This window comes from Melanostigma gelatinosum, assembly GCF_949748355.1.
Source record: "Melanostigma gelatinosum genome assembly, chromosome: 7".
Lineage (NCBI taxonomy): Eukaryota > Metazoa > Chordata > Actinopteri > Perciformes > Zoarcidae > Melanostigma > Melanostigma gelatinosum.
Window position 1 is genome coordinate 27,582,811 of NC_136640.1, and position 19,401 is coordinate 27,602,211.

The 19,401-nt window shown below is 43.6% G+C and overlaps 1 protein-coding gene across 1 annotated transcript in view; it reads left to right on the forward strand.

Annotated features, from left to right (window-relative positions):
* Positions 1 to 19,401, forward strand: part of akap1b (A kinase (PRKA) anchor protein 1b) — a 28,202-nt gene extending 8,801 nt beyond the window's left edge. Inside the window, exons 2-11 of the mRNA XM_079272016.1 lie at positions 650 to 2,250; positions 6,984 to 7,108; positions 8,088 to 8,214; positions 8,347 to 8,474; positions 9,888 to 10,065; positions 10,797 to 10,947; positions 11,854 to 11,921; positions 12,090 to 12,163; positions 12,255 to 12,320; positions 14,058 to 19,401. Coding sequence (XP_079128142.1) covers positions 675 to 2,250; positions 6,984 to 7,108; positions 8,088 to 8,214; positions 8,347 to 8,474; positions 9,888 to 10,065; positions 10,797 to 10,947; positions 11,854 to 11,921; positions 12,090 to 12,163; positions 12,255 to 12,320; positions 14,058 to 14,120 — 2,556 coding nt within the window. The 5' untranslated portion in view covers positions 650 to 674 and the 3' untranslated portion in view covers positions 14,121 to 19,401. The remainder of the gene's footprint in view (positions 1 to 649; positions 2,251 to 6,983; positions 7,109 to 8,087; positions 8,215 to 8,346; positions 8,475 to 9,887; positions 10,066 to 10,796; positions 10,948 to 11,853; positions 11,922 to 12,089; positions 12,164 to 12,254; positions 12,321 to 14,057) is intronic.

The following is a 19,401-nucleotide window of genomic DNA, read 5'->3' on the forward strand; positions in this document are numbered from 1 at the left end:
GCGAAGTTGTAGCAAGGTGAACGGTAGAAATGTGATGTTCATGTTACAGAGGAATCATTCGGGAATGTGGTGAAGTATTTGATTGGCCAATGCTTCGTCTTGCTGAATGACATGTTGCAGCAAACGTTGTGACTGGTTCCACTTTTTAGTGACGCTAAAGCCCTCTGCTGTGGCACCCGTGCTGCAGTCTGAACACTGCCTTAGACTGATTGTTCTGGCTGGGTTAGATTGACATGTCCCTGATTCGCCTGTTACTGTCTTTGCCATCTTCAGGGAGAGACGAGTTGTACCTTTTGTTAGTCGCCCCAGAGCGGCACTTCCAAACGGCATTTGCGTTTCAGTATTTTCGTAATGATGGAAGAGAAGTGTTATCGACTCGACCTGTAGGCCCCAGTGAGCGGAGGACTTGTTTTTAAAAATAAGCATTTTTCAAAAGGTTTTTAAGCGTGTTTCTAATCCATATATGTAAAAAAGAATATCTGATTACCAAATTGAAAAAGGAATACCTTTCACAAAGAGTATTTAAATAATAAAATATTCAGGTCCAGCCGTAGTGAAAGACTAAAGCGTAACCCTTCCATCAGCATGCAATCAACGGGCAGATCCAGACCACTTTTCCCTCACTAATACAAATATGTGTGTCTTTCAGGTGTAGCTGTTAGTGTCCTGAGGAAATGCCGCTGAGATTACGCTCTGTTGTGCCCTACACACTGCCCGGAGTCCTTGCACTGATCGGCTGGTGGTGGTACATCTCGCGGAAGAAAGAGCGGCTCATCAGCCATGACAGCCCAGACGGGGCTCCAACAGCTCCGGGTCTTAGAGCATCTCCAGCAGAGGGTAGCAACGGTTTGGTTGAGAAAGGCACTGTATCCCCCACAAATGACACAGAAAGTCCCACCCACAGACTCCCAAAGGTCAGTAACCTGAGAACAGAACATGAGAATATTTCCCAAATCCATGTCTATGGCACTGAAGCAGCACCTTCAATGAAACCCAATTCTGAAGAAGCTGCCCCTCAGCTTGACAGAATAAAACAAGAGGAAGTCCATAAACCCTCAGTCTCGACTCTGCTGTCACCTGGCAAAGAAGACAGTCTGCAGGTGTCATTGACAGACCCAGAGAAAAGCTCAACGCCTGCCTTGGTAAAAGAGCTGGAGAAGCACCTAGTCAAAGATCCAGCCTGTGCTCCAGAAGCCACAGTACAAGAGGTCATCTTGCCCTGCCAGTCTACCAAAGTCACCAGCTCCTCCCCCACAACAACGCGCCTTTCTGATGCAGAGAGGCCGGAGCCAGAAGGGGAAGTTGCAAAGCACTACAGCACTGTTAATATGCAAGATGAGCTGGTTGTTTGTGCAGCCACCCCAGCCAAAGTGCAGCGAGTGATCCCATCAGAGGGAGACTCTCTAGAGACACCCCCTTCAGCACGGGAGTTCCACCAACACATTCTAACCAGCACACCTACCTCCCTGACCCTGACTTCCACAGCCCTGACAACGGTCCAAGACATCACCACCATATCAGAGACCCAAGAGGACATCCAGGTACACAGCGGCCATGGAGAGGAGCAGAATCTGGAACGATTAGCGGCTGGACTCATAACTGAGGTAATCTCAGCAGCTACCCAGGAGATCCTTGGTGTCACCAGCTGCCAAGTCACACAGTCCAGCTGCAGTAGCAGAACACCACTGGCTAGCAGCAGACTGTGCTCCCAACAGGAGCCAATCGCAGCAGCACAGCAGCACCACCATCTACTGACTAGCCCCTCTCAGACAGGCAATGAGTCTAGAGAGGCCAGAGAGCAAGGGATGCTGAACGGATGCTCCTCGGCTCCAGTATGGGAGCCGATTGAGGTCGGTCACAGGGCTCATCAGACAAACCATGCACAGAGAGGCCATTGGCTAACACCCTCGCATCAAGCAGCACAAAGTACCCTTTTGCTGAACATGAAACTGAAAGGTGATGAAGCAGCAGTGCTGGCCGACGACTCTGCCTGCAGCACATGCCACTCTGAGGATGGCATCAGCAATGAGGACCTCCAGAACAGCATGTTCAAAAACCAAATTGATGTGATCCAGGTTACAGACTTGTCAGAAAAAGAAGCCACACAGCCTCAATCTCTGGAGACTGCCACGGAGGCAACTGAAGAAAACTCCCTGGTGGCTGTGTGCGAGATGAGAAAGAGGCTCAATGGAATGGGCCTCAGGAATGGAGCTCACGGGACATGCGAGTTGGAGACGGACCAGTCTGGAGGTGAGACATCAATCTGTTGATTCTCTGTATTGGTGTTGCAGAGTACAGCCACACTGATACTGCATTTACTTAGGCCGATACTGCTATTAGAGCGTTTTATAAATCGGACATTGACATGTCGCCCAATTGTTTAGGCCTCAAACGGGCCCCCCTGCTAAATTATTGAAGATCGTAGTATTGATACGCCCAGACGTTACTGGTGCTTTTTATTATGTTTTGATGTAATTTATTATCAAGCTGCGGCGCACATCTGCTCTGCACACTACACATACACATATACATTCACACACACACACAGACGGATACAAACATACACACATATACATTCACATAGGGCTGGGCGGTATGACCAAAAATGCACATCACGGTATTTTGTAAGACTGGCGGTTTCACGGTATTTTTTTTTCCCACGTTAAAGCATTAATGAATTAATGCCGTAAAGAACCGGCCAGCCAACTGGCCAGCGAGCGGTGGCCAGCGAGCGGTGAACAGCTGTTTGTGTGGCGTGTCTTCCGTTCTGTCACTTCCTGTTTCCTTCACCTACATTCCCCTGGGTCCTAAGCCCCTCCATTTACAGCTTCTTAACACCCTGTATGTAACAACATACATTTATAACAAATACCACACATATTACGGTAATCAGCGTTGGATATGTGTCTAACCAAAATACCTTTTGTTGTTCAGTCTTTGTTCATCCTGCATCGCTCTGTTCTGTTCTTTACTGTAACGTTACTGGAGCGACAGAGCCTCTCCCAGCTGTTACACTGTTGTTAGCGAGCTTTACCCAGCATGCAGTTCGGCGGGGACATTGTATAAATGCACAATTATTAGTGTTACAAATTGTTTGTGTCACAAACTGTTGCGTCGTGGTGCTTTGCTCTGTTAAATAGTGTTAGTTGTGGGTTGTTAATTGTTATAACCATGGATAGGGTTCCCTCTCAATACACTTAAGACAACTAGCTCCAACCGTAGCACTCTCAGCCGCGAGCAATATATTTTGCTGCCCGTAGAAGAGCGACAGAAGTTGTTTCGGCTGTGCATGTATGACAGGTATATGAAAAATTCATATCATACGGGAAATTAAAACCAGTATACCGGTTCAACCGGTATACCGCCCAGCCCTACATTCACACACACATAGACACACACACAAACGTACACGCGCACACACTAGCACTGTGATGTGGCATTCACACACGGATAGACACAGACATTCACACACGGATAGACATTCACACACAGACAGACACATATACATACACACACAGACAGACACATAGACATACACACACAGACAGACACATAGACATACACACACAGACAGACACATAGACATACACACACAGACAGACACATAGACATAGACATACACATAGACATACACACACAGACAGACACATAGACATACACACACAGACAGACACATAGACATACACACACAGACAGACACATAGACACACACACACAGACAGACACATAGACATACACACACAGACAGACACATAGACATACACACACAGACAGACACATATACATACACACACAGACAGACACATAGACATACACACACAGACAGACACATAGACATACACACACAGACAGACACATAGACATACACACACAGACAGACACATAGACATACACACACAGACAGACACATAGACACACACACACAGACAGACACATAGACATACACACACAGACAGACACACACAGACGGACACATTGACATACACACACAGACAGACACATAGACACACACACACAGACAGACACATAGACATACACACACAGACAGACACACAGACAGACAGACACATAGACACACACACACAGACAGACACATAGACATACACACACAGACAGACACATAGACATACACACACACACAGACAGACACATAGACATACACACACAGACAGACACATAGACACACACACACAGACAGACACATAGACATACACACACAGACAGACACACACAGACGGACACATTGACATACACACACAGACAGACACATAGACACACACACACAGACAGACACATAGACATACACACACAGACAGACACATAGACATACACACACAGACAGACACATAGACATACACACACAGACAGACACATAGACATACACACACAGACAGACACATAGACATACACACACAGACAGACACATAGACATACACACACAGACAGACACATAGACATACACACATAGACATACACACACAGACAGACACACACAGACAGACACAGACATACACACACAGACAGACACATAGACATACACACACAGACAGACACATAGACATACACACACAGACAGACACATAGACATACACACACAGACAGACACATAGACACACACACACAGACAGACACATAGACATACACACACAGACAGACACATAGACATACACACACAGACAGACACATAGACATACACACACAGACAGACACATAGACATACACACACAGACAGACACATAGACATACACACACAGACAGACACATAGACATACACACACAGACAGACACATAGACACACACACACAGACAGACACATAGACATACACACACAGACAGACACATAGACACACACACACAGACAGACACATAGACATACACACACAGACAGACACATAGACATACACACACAGACAGACACATAGACATACACACACAGACAGACACATAGACACACACACACAGACAGACACATAGACATACACACACAGACAGACACATAGACACACACACAGACAGACACATAGACACACACACACAGACAGACACATAGACATACACACACAGACAGACACATAGACATACACACACAGACAGACACATAGACATACACACACAGACAGACACATAGACACACACACAGACAGACACATAGACATACACACACAGACAGACACATAGACATACACACATAGACATACACACACAGACAGACACATAGACATACACACACAGACAGACACATAGACATACACACACAGACAGACACATAGACATACACACACAGACAGACACATAGACACACACACAGACAGACACATAGACATACACACACAGACAGACACATAGACATAGACATACACATAGACATACACACACAGACAGACACATAGACATACACACACAGACAGACACATAGACATACACACACAGACAGACACATAGACACACACACACAGACAGACACATAGACATACACACACAGACAGACACATAGACATACACACACAGACAGACACATAGACACACACACACAGACAGACACATAGACATACACACACAGACAGACACATAGACATACACACACAGACAGACACATAGACATACACACACAGACAGACACATAGACATACACACACAGACAGACACATAGACATACACACACAGACAGACACATAGACATTCACACACGGACAGACACATAGACATACACACAGACAGACACATAGACACACACACACAGACAGACACATAGACACACACACAGACAGACACATAGACATACACACACAGACAGACACATAGACATACACACACAGACAGACACATAGACATACACACACAGACAGACACATAGACACACACACACAGACAGACACATAGACACACACACACAGACAGACACATAGACATTCACACACGGATATACACACAGACATTCACACACGGATATACACACAGATATTCACACACGGATATACACACAGACATTCACACACGGATATACACACAGACATTCACACATAGACACAGACAGGCATGAGCAGAGACACCGCTGTGGTGAAGTATACTTGAGTTGACGGTAACTACACTTGTTACTGTGCGTGCAATAAAATGGTACAAAGCCAATACTTTATCAATACATCTGTGAACATGTAAATAAGGGTGAAACCTACCCACCGCCGATATGTTTACACAAGTGACTGTGGCTCAGAAGGTAGAAGGTGTCGTCCCTCAATTAGAAGATCGGTGGTTCGATCCCCGGCTCTTCCTTGGGTAAGACACTTAACCCTGAATGCTTAGGAAATCCTGATGGGCAGGTGGCACCTTGCATGGTAGCCCATGCCATCAGTCAGAAGACTAGAAAAGCGCTATGCAAGTACAGTCCATTTACCATTTATCAGCAAAGCATGCACGACTGGCCAAAGGTTTTTTTGTTGTTGTAAATGTCTCTGCTGGCTGAGACAAGCAAGACATGGGGACTGACCTTGAATCTTGAGAAGTTGAAGCATTAATTTACTGACCAATAAACTGTACACGCACTGCTATGTTCACAGCTATAACGTTACTGTTAATACTACTACTACAACCATTAGTAATGCGGAGCTTGCAACACACTAGCTGAAACCGTGACAGAGTACACCAGGCAGACACACAGCTGACAACCTCACAGCTAATCCAGTTAATGCAGGGGAGAGTAGTTTTACGAGTACATGAGCACCGTATCAACCAATAACGCTATCGATAGCGGTGCATCTCTAATCTAAAGCAGTTGTTAGGGGATGGAAAGCTTCGATTGTGACGTAGTCACACAGATTGAATGAAATGATTTCATGTGATGTAAAAGTGTAGATATTGTTCTTTCCAGTGTCATGCTGATGTTTCTCAACTGGAGCGATGACTTCTGTCAATGATGCACCAGACGCGCTGTAGAAAACGTCTAATGTTGCTGTAAATATTAAAGGTGGTGATGATTCTGTGTCTAGGATCTGATGTGAACAGTATGGACTCGGTGGACAGCGGCTGCACTATGGGTGCTGGGGAAAGCCAGACCAACCACGCTGCCTCCTCGAGCTCTGAGCTGGTCATCTGGGAGATTGAGGTGCCGAAGGTGAGTCAGTACAAAGGGCATGCAAAGTAGAACTATAAGTTATCAGTGTGATATGATATCATGCTCCTTTCACGCCGTGCACCAGTTCACCGGAGAAGTCCTGTCAGTGTGAACTGGAACCAAGCAGCTTCCTCTGTCAGTGGAAGTACATTTTTAGAACAAATGAATTCCACTGAATTGCCCTGCAGCTTTAAATTCAGTTCATTCAGGGTGAAGTGATGTCAATAAAAAAAAAATAAAAAAAACCCACAATATTATGTTCTTCTAATAAGAGAAATAAGTGTGCAGGGACTTCATCTGTGGTTATTAAACCGCTTGTTTCCTCTCTATTCCTCTCTGTTAACATCTTTGTTGGGCAGTGGATTCATGTGTGGGAACACTGGATTTAAACTGGTTGTGGGAAGAATTACATGTAAGAGTCTATTAAAGACTGGTCTCTCTGTCCACGTTTCTCTTTTTGGAAAAGCTGTGCCGGTTAAAATAGAAGCGCTCTATCAAAATGTAATGGTCCTCAATTATCTATTGGTTTGAGGTCCAGGTCCGGATACAACGGCATCTGGGTTCAGATCCGGACCGCGGTCCACCAATCAGTGACCCCTGATCTAAAGTAACGCCAGCCTCATCCATTTTAATAGAATGTAATAGCCTAGAATCTGTCTCTGAAAGGTGGAAAGTTGTTCCTGCATATGCGGACTCTTGCTAGAAATATACCCGGAACTAATAGTTTTCCAGAGTTTACAGCATTATGGGGTATGTAGAGCCAGGGCTGTTTGTGAGAGTATGCAGGTGTATCCACACTGAACTCTAGAGTCTCTCAGAGTAGCCTTTAAAGGAGCCGTGTGGCTTCCGTGTTTTCCTCTCAAACACAGGATTTAGATTTTCTTTCACGTTCTTATAAAATGTTACCACTCCAGTTTTGTATGACTCAACTGTTATTTTAACCATGTTCCTGTCATTTGTGCCTGTCTTCCTGTACCAGCATCTTGTGGGGCGGTTAATAGGGAAGCAGGGAAGATATGTGAGTTTCCTGAAGCAGAACTCTGGCGCAAAGATCTACATCTCCACCCTGCCTTATACACAGGAGTTCCAGATCTGCCACATAGAGGGTGAGTTAGGGGGTTTAGATCCCCACATCCCATTTGTGGGAGGGGGGTAAAAATCTTGATGTATTTCAAAGGAGCTGTTGACCTCCATGTTTTTTATCAGTGCTGTTCTGAACAGCTTGTGTTTCTCTCCAGGTACACAGCAGCAGGTTGACAAAGCCCTGTCCTTGATTGGGAAGAAGTTTAAAGATCTGGACATGACCAACCTATATGCACCGCCGCCGCCCCCACTAACATTGCCATCGCTGCCCATGACCTCCTGGGTAAGGGTGGGCTCTCTGGCTGCTCTGTGCCACCAATGCTGAAGTGGACAGATTTTTAGCCAATGATATATTGGCAGAAGAATGAGGCTAAAGATCAGGGCAGATGTCCACCCAGGCTTCAAAGACATGATAGCCACATCACAGTGCTAGTTGGAGTTTATCACGTACTAGTTTCTCAGCAGTTAGGTTTTTTGCATCTCTTTATTTGTCCTTCTGCAGAGTGAACTTGTCAAACACTCAAATGTGATAAGAAGTGTGAAGTGTTAACCATGCCTTTAGTTACTTAACTTCTTAAATAGCCTCGGTTATGTGGTAGTCTCGTGACGACTGGCTTTTGAATCATTTATCCACAATTGAAGGATGATCGACTGGTTTTTCCTACACTGATTACAATGTCATTTTAACAGACTATCAGAACAAGATGTTTTCAAAAGTCTCTAGAATGATTCAGAGATGTTTCTGGTGGAGTGGTCTGTCTCCACCGCTGAGCCCCAGATCAGCACCAGTGAATCTTCAATCCTTTATTACAAACCAGTTTTCCGTCTCTTTTCCATGGAGGTGACCCCACATCTCTGTTCTCCATATGTCTGCTCACCAAAACTTGGTAAGAGATGTTAACGTTATGGAAATGTACCCAAAGTCTTTGTATGTCTACATTCAACGCTTTGAGGTTGTCAAAGTTATGAATGAAGCTTTGCGCTATTCAGTACAGTCCTAGTGATTGTGATAAGATAATGTTACACAGAACATGATGCTCTATGTTGTGGCACCACGCACAACCACTGTCATTTAAAGGGAGCAGCCAAAGGAGGAATGAGTCGGGATAAGGTTAATGAAAGCAGCTATATCCCCTCATCCTGTTGGAATCCATCCGGTTTAGGTCTGATGCCCCGAGAAATAAATAGTTCATAATTGTCTTCATTACTTGTCTTCCTTCCTCCCCAAACAAACCTAAACGATTTTGATTATGGGATTCAGCAGTATTCTGATTCGGTAAGCGGACTCTGACGTCCCAGAGTAGACACATGGCAAAACTCCACAGGAGTCTGCTACAGGGCCGTGGTGAGAAGAGTTGGTACAACCCAGAACGTCCAGTTCCAAGGCTCATTAGAAACAAACACACACTGCACATGGCTTTAGTCTCATTTCAGGCAGGACTCTACAACCACTAACAGTGAAATGACCATAGCATAACGAGCTACATCCTGCAAGGTGTTCTTCCTGGATAACGGTGCATTTCACGGCAGAAAAGGTTCAGCTTGTTCTGTGCACTCTGGCACTGCACTGATCTCATTAATAATAATTTAGGATGCAGTATTACTTCTCATTGATGAAGTGTAGGTTTTAGCCAAAGGGAATGCACACTGGATCAAGGAAGAGTAACGCTTCCTCTGGTGTCATTTGTGTCCTCAGCTCCTGCTCCCCAGTGGAGTGACCGTTGAAGTGATCGTGGTGAACATCGTGTCAGCCGGTCACGTCTTTGTCCAGCAGCACACCCATCCCACCTACCACGCTCTGCGCAGCCTTGACCAGCAGATGTTCCTCTGCTACTCGCAGCCGGGCACCCCTGCCCTGCCCTCCCCTGCTGAAGGTAACATGGCCACACTGATGATGTGTCTGCAGTTCAGTAAACCTTACACTCCACGGGCAGCTACAACGGCATCTTCAGCCACGTAAACATGCCTAGCTGCATTTTTCTTCTATCGAATCGTGAAAATTCGAGAGAGAAAAATGAAATTGCACCTATATTATATTTTTAAGGAACCGGCGTTTGAGTCCTTGCTAACACCACAGTCATATCTCTGTTATCCACACTACAGCTAAAGGCAGTATGGTTGATGCACCCGAGCTTCTTCAGAAATCTCAATGAATACATCAAAAGCTTTTTGGATTGAAGTAAATGAACAACGGTAAAACTATAGGTTTGTGAAGTAATGAGCACATGATGGATAAATGACATGTGGGTTATACTGCAGCGTTGTGTAAGAGTTTGTAAACGGATGTGTTGATGTAGGTTCGGTTCACCAAATGCTGAAGAAAAATGTCTGAAATATGCAACAAGTTGTGGCCCCATAAAGAAGGTCAGCGAAACAAAACTAATCTCAGCCAAGGGACAGTTGCTGATAATTCTATTTTGGACATGAAATGCAGCAACAAAGGAAAATGTGTCTTCAGTGTGAATATTTTAACAATCAACCAATACAAAAGTAGAAAACAATATCACTGAAATAGGAATCGTAATCCCAGTTAAACTTTATCATTTTAATATGTTTTTGAATTATTTTTGAATTTGCATCGTCTTTGTGTCCGTTCGTCCTCCAGTGGGTGTGATCTGTGCAGCTCCTGCGGCAGAGGAAGCCTGGTGGAGAGCTCAGGTCATCACCTTCTATAAAGAAACTAATGAAGTGGAGATCAGATACGTAGACTATGGAGGCTACGACCGAGTTAAGATCGACTCTCTACGGCAAATACGGTGAGTGTCGGAGGTCTCACCATTTACAATGCAAACAAACAGGATCAAGTGCTTCTCTGACAATAGTTTCCTTCTGCTTTGTGGCGCTCGCTGAGGGAGAAGTATTCCAAATTCTTCCACCAGGGGCCTTCTCTGGAATTAAGACGAGTTCTAGACCAGATATGTTTCAAATAAATATGTCTATGGAATTTTGTTTCAGTTCAGGACCAAGTCTAATCTTTGTCCAGGTAACCGCTGCGTATGTATTCACACAACTTTGAGTAAATTAACTCTATCACGCATATTGTAATATATCTCACTTAAAACATCAAGTTTTAAAGACAGATGTTTGAGACCCCGGGGTTGTTGGTTGTTGTTGGTCCTCATGCATTTTGAGCCAATTCACTATCGTGCTGGTAATATTCCAGAGACTGAGAGCTGTACGCACTTTGTGCTGCTCCCTGGTCTCCATCCTCTCCCTGTACAGCTCCGGTGTGTCTGCATTCTGTCTTGTCCCTGGCAGCGAGCTGTGTAGCTGTGGTTGTGCTCTTAGACTCAGAACTTTAGTGTCCAAGTCAGTTTATTTCCACAAAGTCAACCAATAACAATGTGTTTCCTGAGGTGCAATCATACCGAAATATTTTTGTTTTGGAATTTCAAATGCAAAAATATATCGCACTTCCAAACATCTTCTCTAACTATATGTGATTGTTGCAGCATTGACCAGTGTACCCTGACCTTCTCACTACTGCCACCATCAGTTGTAATTGACCCACCAAAGTGTGGAGGAGATGCACTGTGGAGCTGGTGAAGGCAGAGCCAAAGCAGTCGTTCTGGTGGTTCAACAAAGTGCTGACTAAGGCACATTGTGGATGAGAAGATTTGTGGAAGATTTTATTTTACTGATTCCGCCGTTTTATTTTCCAGGTCTGATTTTGTAACACTACCATTTCAAGGGGCTGAAGTATTGCTTGACAACATCGCTCCACTTCCAGGTACAACATTGTTTAAGACACCGTTTTCAAACTTACGTCTGCAACAGCAGTGCTAGTAGTTCTAGTGTCTTAATGTCTGAAATGTCTGAAAGCTGCAGGTCGTGTATAGCTGGAACTATTGTTCCTCTGTGGTGGTTCTCACGTGTGTTTGAAATGCCATGTTACCAGGAGAGGATCGTTTTTCACCAGAGGCCACAGCAGCGCTGGAGGAGATGACCAGAGGAGTGGCATTGCTTGCACAGGTTAGACACCTTCCTCGCTGAGCTGAACTCCAGAGGGTCGGTCTACTGTAACTGACTCCCCATGTCTCTCTCTCTCTCTCTCTCTGTGAAGGTGTCAAACTATGACAACAACACAGGCCTCCCTCTGGTCCACCTGTGGAACATGGTCGGAGAAGAGGTACGATGCTTCAATGCACCCGTCTTAGACATGTACTTGTAGTTTTAGGGGTATTTATGTTGTATAACTGTACTGGTAGTTTTAAAGTTGAGGGTGTCGGTGGCAAGGCCTTAACACACAGAGGGAGGTTTTACTTTGTGCGATTAATTCACGTCAGTAGATGTTTCTGTACACAGAACGTTAATGTTCTGCTGTGAAAAGCCCACCTTTTCACCTTTTTCTGAGCTTCCGCACAGCGAATAAAGGCCTGAACCAACCCCATTGTGCCCTAAATATCATCGTCTTCCCCCGCGGTGTAAAGCCCTTCATGTTCAACTTTGGGTGAAACGCTCCGCTTGTCTCTTTTGCTTTTTACCCAGCCATCCAATCACAGTGGAGGAGGGACAGATAGCCTAGCATGGAGACGTGATCAAATGTGTTTTATTCCATGTTTCCTCACTCAGCACATCTCATTAGCATAGACTGTCAGGTCTGTCCTCTCTCCCTGCGTGCTTCATCCAGAGCCGATGTTTTCACGTATCGTAGCAACCAAAGCGTCTCAGCTGAAAGAAGTAGCACCTCCAAAGTGCATTCTCAAGAGTCTGACTTCTTCCGCTGGAGAAAAAAAAAACAGTCCCTGATTATGTCAGTACTATCTCATGAATGGAAAATGTAGGTCCATTGAAAAATCAATGAAAATCAACAGGGATCTGAACAATTGGACCAAAAAAAAGCCAACAACTCTAAATGTTATCCCAAGGCATGACTCGCCTCATTGGACATTCATCAACTGAAGCTCCTACGGACTCAACATGCCAACACCAAAGAACAAGCTGTGGAAAAGGTCGCTATTCAGGCAACATTGTTTTATAATATAGATTGCCCTCAACGCCTTGATGTGATAAAGAAAGTTTAGCTAGACAATGTGAAATTGTCATTACACGATCCACTAGACGAAAGATGTTGGAGTTGTTGGGACTCAAAAAACGACTGTGTCCACTGGCTGTTGTATGGTGGTGCCACAGAGTGAAGCTGCTGTCACCTCAGAAACAATCTTTGAGTACAGACTGAGTCCTGCAGAGAGCACACAAACCAGCCATCAGGTTACAGTTTACGGGAAGTATTGACCGCTGATGTGACCTGCTGCTGGTGACATTTGTCATTTCAACCAGTGAAAGTGACGCTTGTAGTTTCTTTACTACAGTATCTCCTCTGGGGGAAAAATGTTGAGCTTTTTATTTCTTTTAGCTCTCTGCAAGCCGATACTGTGGCTATTTTAATGTTTGCTATGATTACATTCTTGACATTAGTAGTTTCTCCTGTGTATAATAATCTGTTCGGAAGTTAAACAGGTCATCAATCATCTCTAATGTCTATTTTATGTTGCGGTGAAAAAACATCTTCACGCTTTATAATTTACTTCATTCAACACTTTTACTGAATAGAGCTTGAACACATAATAATGCACTTCAATGCATCCTCTGTTAACGTTAGCCGTTAGCTCCGTTATGTAGCCAAGTAGGACTGTGCTGCCCCCCGGCTGCTAACGGCTAATGTTAACTAGCTCTCCTGCTGATTTCAACACGGATTTTAAGTTCAGTGTGATTTTAAGCATTCTTGACAATCTCCCAATGGCATATTTTTACTGAATATTGGTCCCGAATAAAGATCACATTTATTTTTCTGTTGCCCAAGCGGCTTGCTGATCACAGAGCCTTAATGTCGAGCCCTGACCAATTGCATTTCTCCTCATTTCAGGTGATTTCAGTGAACCGTACGCTAGCAGAGAGGGCCCTGGGTGTTTGGGTGGATGGATTTTGAACTCCCTCATGCTCTGAGCTCCACCCCCTTATTCTCTTGTGAACAGCTGTCTTGGACCAGGGTCATCCTGAGGTCCCAGCCCACCAGACACGCCGGTGGATCTAAGAAGATTGTTTTTTCTTTCATTGCTCTTTTTTGTCCAATTTTTGTTTTTCTTTGAAAAGAAATTAAAAATAGTTTTCAGGCAAAATCTACAAGAACAGCACTGCTTCAAACTAAGATGACCTCCCCTCTTGTTCTTGTACACAAAAATAACTGAAAGAAGGAAAGGAACAGGTAGTTGTTGAAAAATAAATAATAAAAAAACAAAAACATTTTTAAATCTATATTGTAACTAAATAAAGGTTCAACCAATATTTTTTTCCTCCCACATCCCAACTTCATTTTTGCCCCGGGCCTTTGCTCACTGACTGTGGATCATCATGCTGTGTGGAAGGACTAACGCCTCCATCAGACTTGTCGACACTTGAACAGTTTTGACTTTCATTGACTCCTCTGTTATCGTCGTCTGTAGCTCACTACATTTCAAAGAAGATTTATCTGATATTTTGGGGTTCTTTTCTGGATAGACTGTGGGGGGGGGGGGGGCAGAAAGGCTGTAGAGACTGATGAGTAACAGCATAGCACAGAGGAGACAAGGCCAGAGGCTGATCCCTGGTGGAGCACCCAGCTGGTCTGCCCATCAGTGTTGCATTAAGAGACATGGACTTCTCTGGGGTGTACGTCCAGAGCTGCTGCGCCACCTCCAACCAGGACGGAGGACAGAGCGGGTTCCCTCTGCCTTTCGCCACCAACTTGCACTGCGTTATCGAGGAGCCAGGGATTTCAACGTACTAGACAAAATGCAGTTGACCAGTTTTTCGTATTTGAGCTCAAAGTTGGGCAAGATTTCCTTGACTCAAGATTTCCAAGATGCATTTTTCAGACAGCATGTTAGCAAGGCAACGTACGGCTGACGGTGCAGATCATTACGGAGGGGCTGTTTGTTAAAGACTGACAGAACTGTAAAGCTCCACTTTCATTGTGTCATGGCACCTCTAAATTAAGTTGACAGTTGAGATAAAAAATCATAGTTAAAAGACAATTCTGTACGACAAAAACTCCTTGGAAAATGTTGCTAATTAACAGCACCATTACTGAGTTGGCTTTTTTCTTTTTTCTTTTTTTTTTCTTTTTTTTTTTAAATCTATCAAAACTAACAAATTATCAAATATTTCAATCTGAAGGGAAGCGAAGCGGCTAGGGGTCTGTGTTGGTCAATGTCTCATGGTTGTCCTCTGGTTTCATAATTCCAAAGAAAAGGATGCCACAATCATACGGTTAGTGAGGGAACCACCAAACTGACTGACATGGGAAGGAAGCACTACACGAGTTAGTTTCCAGTGCTGCTCGTCAGTGTGGACCTGATATTAAGTGTTGGTCCAAATCCAGTTTGTGTCATTAGAGCGCATGGTAAAGCAGCCTCACTGTCCACCTGTGTGTCGCCACAGACAGCGGGGCCTTGTTCTTCATGTGGATGAGATGATTCATCACTTCTTTGGCTTAAATATGATATGGATCAGTTGTCATAGCAACAAGTCCTAAACCCAAACCTGAAACGTTGACATAATTCAGATTTTAGGGGCTTGTATCAACAAGCTAATTCAACTTCCACTGGCTTTCTTTGAGAGAAGTGATGTCACTGAAGCTGGCTCATCACACTGAAGTATTACGAAAACACTTTACAGTTGAAACGCTGACACGTGTGAGGATAGTGGCTTATTGAGGCAGCAAGAAATGTTTATAGTAGAAATTCACTACTTGAAGAAAACACGATTTAAATATTAAAAATAAGGATATAAATACGTGTTGGAATGATGGCTTTCGAAATTATGTTTGGCTTTTAACATGTAGTTCTCCAAGATAAACCTCAAATCTGGTATGTGATGCACATGAAAAGTAATAACAGCTGATCAGGTCGATCTGACCAAAACATTTATAATTGAATGGGAGCTAGTTAACAGTGTGTGGTTATATTTTCTAATAAAAGACAGCAATGTATACGTCATGTTAATGTAGGCCGGAGTGATGGAATAAGTGTAAACGCATCAACGCTGTCTGGAAACAGTGAAAGTGCAGATGAAGTCAGTTAATTACATTTAGTGAGATCCACACTGCTGTTTGTTAGAAGCCCTGTTCTAACCCACAGTGATTCAAACGGCCACAGTAATAAGAGCGTCATGTTTCTATAGGCCAGGAGAGTCAGTCAGCATCCTGGGGGAGGGATGACTCCTTTTCTAGTGATCTGATTGGTTTGGAGGGCAGTTGACAGATTGTGATTGGATCTCCTGAAGTAGCAGTGCAGCATATGTTACCATGGTAATCTCTGCCTCTTCAGATGTGAGCCAGTCAGACACTAATCTCGTTTTGTGATACAGGCCCCTGATGGAAACCTTTCTAGTTTTTGAGAATGATCACAATGTGGGTGTAATTCTATATTTCTTCAAAAGCATGTCTTCATTCCAAAATAAGAGCACGGTGTCACTCATAATGTAATCCAAGTTTAACAAATCACTTATTTTACTGTTTGACAAACCGAGTCTTCTGGATGAGACCATTATAGCTGTCTATCGTCTGATTGCTGTTTTTAATGAAAAGCTTGGCTTGAGTGAGCCTGACAAACCAGGGTTGAATTTTCTTCTAAACAACCCAAAATGAATTAATCGAAACATGGTGATAGAACACAGACATGACGGATCACCTCAATTCAACACGCCGAAGAGAAAACAGTGATAATTATGACTTTATGAAACTGTAAATGAGCGTGATCTATTTCAGCTGTCCTTGTAATGTTTTGATGAAACACCCCTCTGGATTAGCTCAACTACGTATGAAGAACAAGGTCCTGCTGAGCAGGGAGACCCACAGTCCTACAAGTTTCTCTTCAGTCCAGTCTTGCTACTGTAGTATAGATCACATTATTTTTCAGACATTGAATCATAATATTCTAAATAATAACAATAATGTAATTCTAAATAACATAAACTCTGTTTCTTATTTTCTATTAAGTCTCTTTTCAATGAAAAAAGAAATCACTGTTATCCAAGCAATAAGGCAGCTTTATTTTGAAATTGAAGGACAGAATGTGGAAAGGGGTGGGCTTTAAGTGCTCCATATAACACAACTACAAACGGAGCACGTTCTCTGCATAACATAACACATGTAAACGACACTTTAAAAACTCAATAACACATCTTGTCAACAATGTATCTCAGGAATGGTTGGTTAGGGACTCAACAGGCCTGAGGGCAGCTGATGGAGGAAAGGGGCGTGATTGTGCTTGAACGGAGAGAATTCCGATGTAAAGGAATTAGGCATTTTGACGAAGAATAACATAAAAGACATTTATGAGTTCTTGAAGGTGTCCTTATGTTGGTGCTGGAATCGGAGCAGTAGCCATATTGTCTCTTGTTGGCTTGTGTGCATACGTCCTCTTTGTTCCATACAAACTGTCTAATCCCGTCTGTCCCCCTTTTTTAAATCCAGATAAATAACCCTCACCACACCTTAAAACATTGTTTTAATCGAACTAGAGTTTTGTTCATTTCTCTGTAAATAAGATGTTTGACTGTACTTTTCTATAACACTGGAGAGAAAGAGGTATAAAGGGAACATTATTGGTATTTTTTTCTGTTTGGTTTGTTCTGGTTCATCCTGCCTCCTCTTTTTCAATCAATGTTCTCACGCTGTGAGATAAGTGTTTGCATAGCTAGACAAGTCATCATTTGATTATTTAAATGAGTGTTAAGGTCGTCTGCCCAAAAGCATTTAACATGTACAGACCAGTTTTGCTAGGCTCATCTTAAGTTTGATTTGTTGATTGTACAGATCTATTAAGGGACAAAAAATAAAGTTATTGAAAGTGTTTATGGTACTTTTTCCCCCACATGTTCATTAAAATGAAAGGATTCATGGCAAGTCTTGGTCACATAGTTTTGTTGGCCAGAGAACCGTTTTTTGTCGTGTTCGGAGGCCTTATGTTCACGGGTTGTCCCTCCGCTTCATTCTAAACACGATATCTCAGGAACTCCTTGAGAGAAATTCTTTAAAATTGGCGCAAACGTCCATTTGGACTCTAGGATGAACTGATCTGATGAAAATAACTTGTTGTCACATGTACTCAAACCGTCACTATATCCTGAGATGGATAAGATATGAATCTGGTTCCTCTGCGTCATTTTAGTGCTCCTAATGGCATTTGCAAGATTCTGCAGCAACGGCAGGAAACCATCCAATCAGTGCCAACGGGTCTGTAATGCTGCGTTCACACCGGTCGCGTTGATTTTTTGACGCGCGTCGAGATTACATACAAAGTCTATGCACAGACGCGATGAGACTGGCGCGCCGCGATTTTGCGATGGCGCGGCGCGTTGGACGCGTTTTTGCGTTGGACGCCGCAAAATCGCCAACGCGCGAGTTGAAATTTTTCAACTTCTGCGAAATAATCGCGTGACGCTGTGGCGCGATAGCCTATCAGCGTTGAGTTGCTGGTGGCCGGTGGCCGAATAAACTGTTTGGCATTGGCAGAGAAGATTTGGCAAATTGTTCATGGGCGCAACCCACATACTCAGCTGTGCTGCTCATCCCAGAAATGCATGATCCTTACAAATGGGGCACCGTTTGAAAGGTAAATAAACAGGCTTTCCAACGGTATAACATGTATTGCCAAGAAGCATCGTTACAACAGAGAAATAATCTTCCAAACACTAATTTCCGAACTTTTTCATATCTACATATAGATAGAGCCTCTCTCGCTCTCTCGCTCTCGCTCTATCATAATTTCATTCAGTCACGTGAGGCTGTTCATTCCTGATTGTCGGGTTTGATGAGTTAAAAAATTTCAGAGAAACAATAATCATATTCTGGGTTATTTAATATCGACGTCACAATCTGAATTTCAAAACGTACAGACGCAAATAATTCATAAATAAGACGATCACATTCCGCCGGTAGAAATCGATCCTGCGCTTACAAACAGAACACAAGACACAGTTTGTTAACAGACTACAGAGAGAAAACACTCACATTTTGTGTACTTCGGACTTTATTGCGTGTTTGTTTGGAAGCTATTCGAGCTTCAGTGGAGGTCCAAAGGTACCTGGGTGACCCAAACATTGGAAGATTGGAGAACCCTGTGGAGTATTGTTAAATAAAGCTGAATCAGAATCGATTCTGATTCTGAGTATTAGGAAGGACATCAAAATGTGTATCCCAACTTGTATAAACTTGCTGTTGCTTTTCT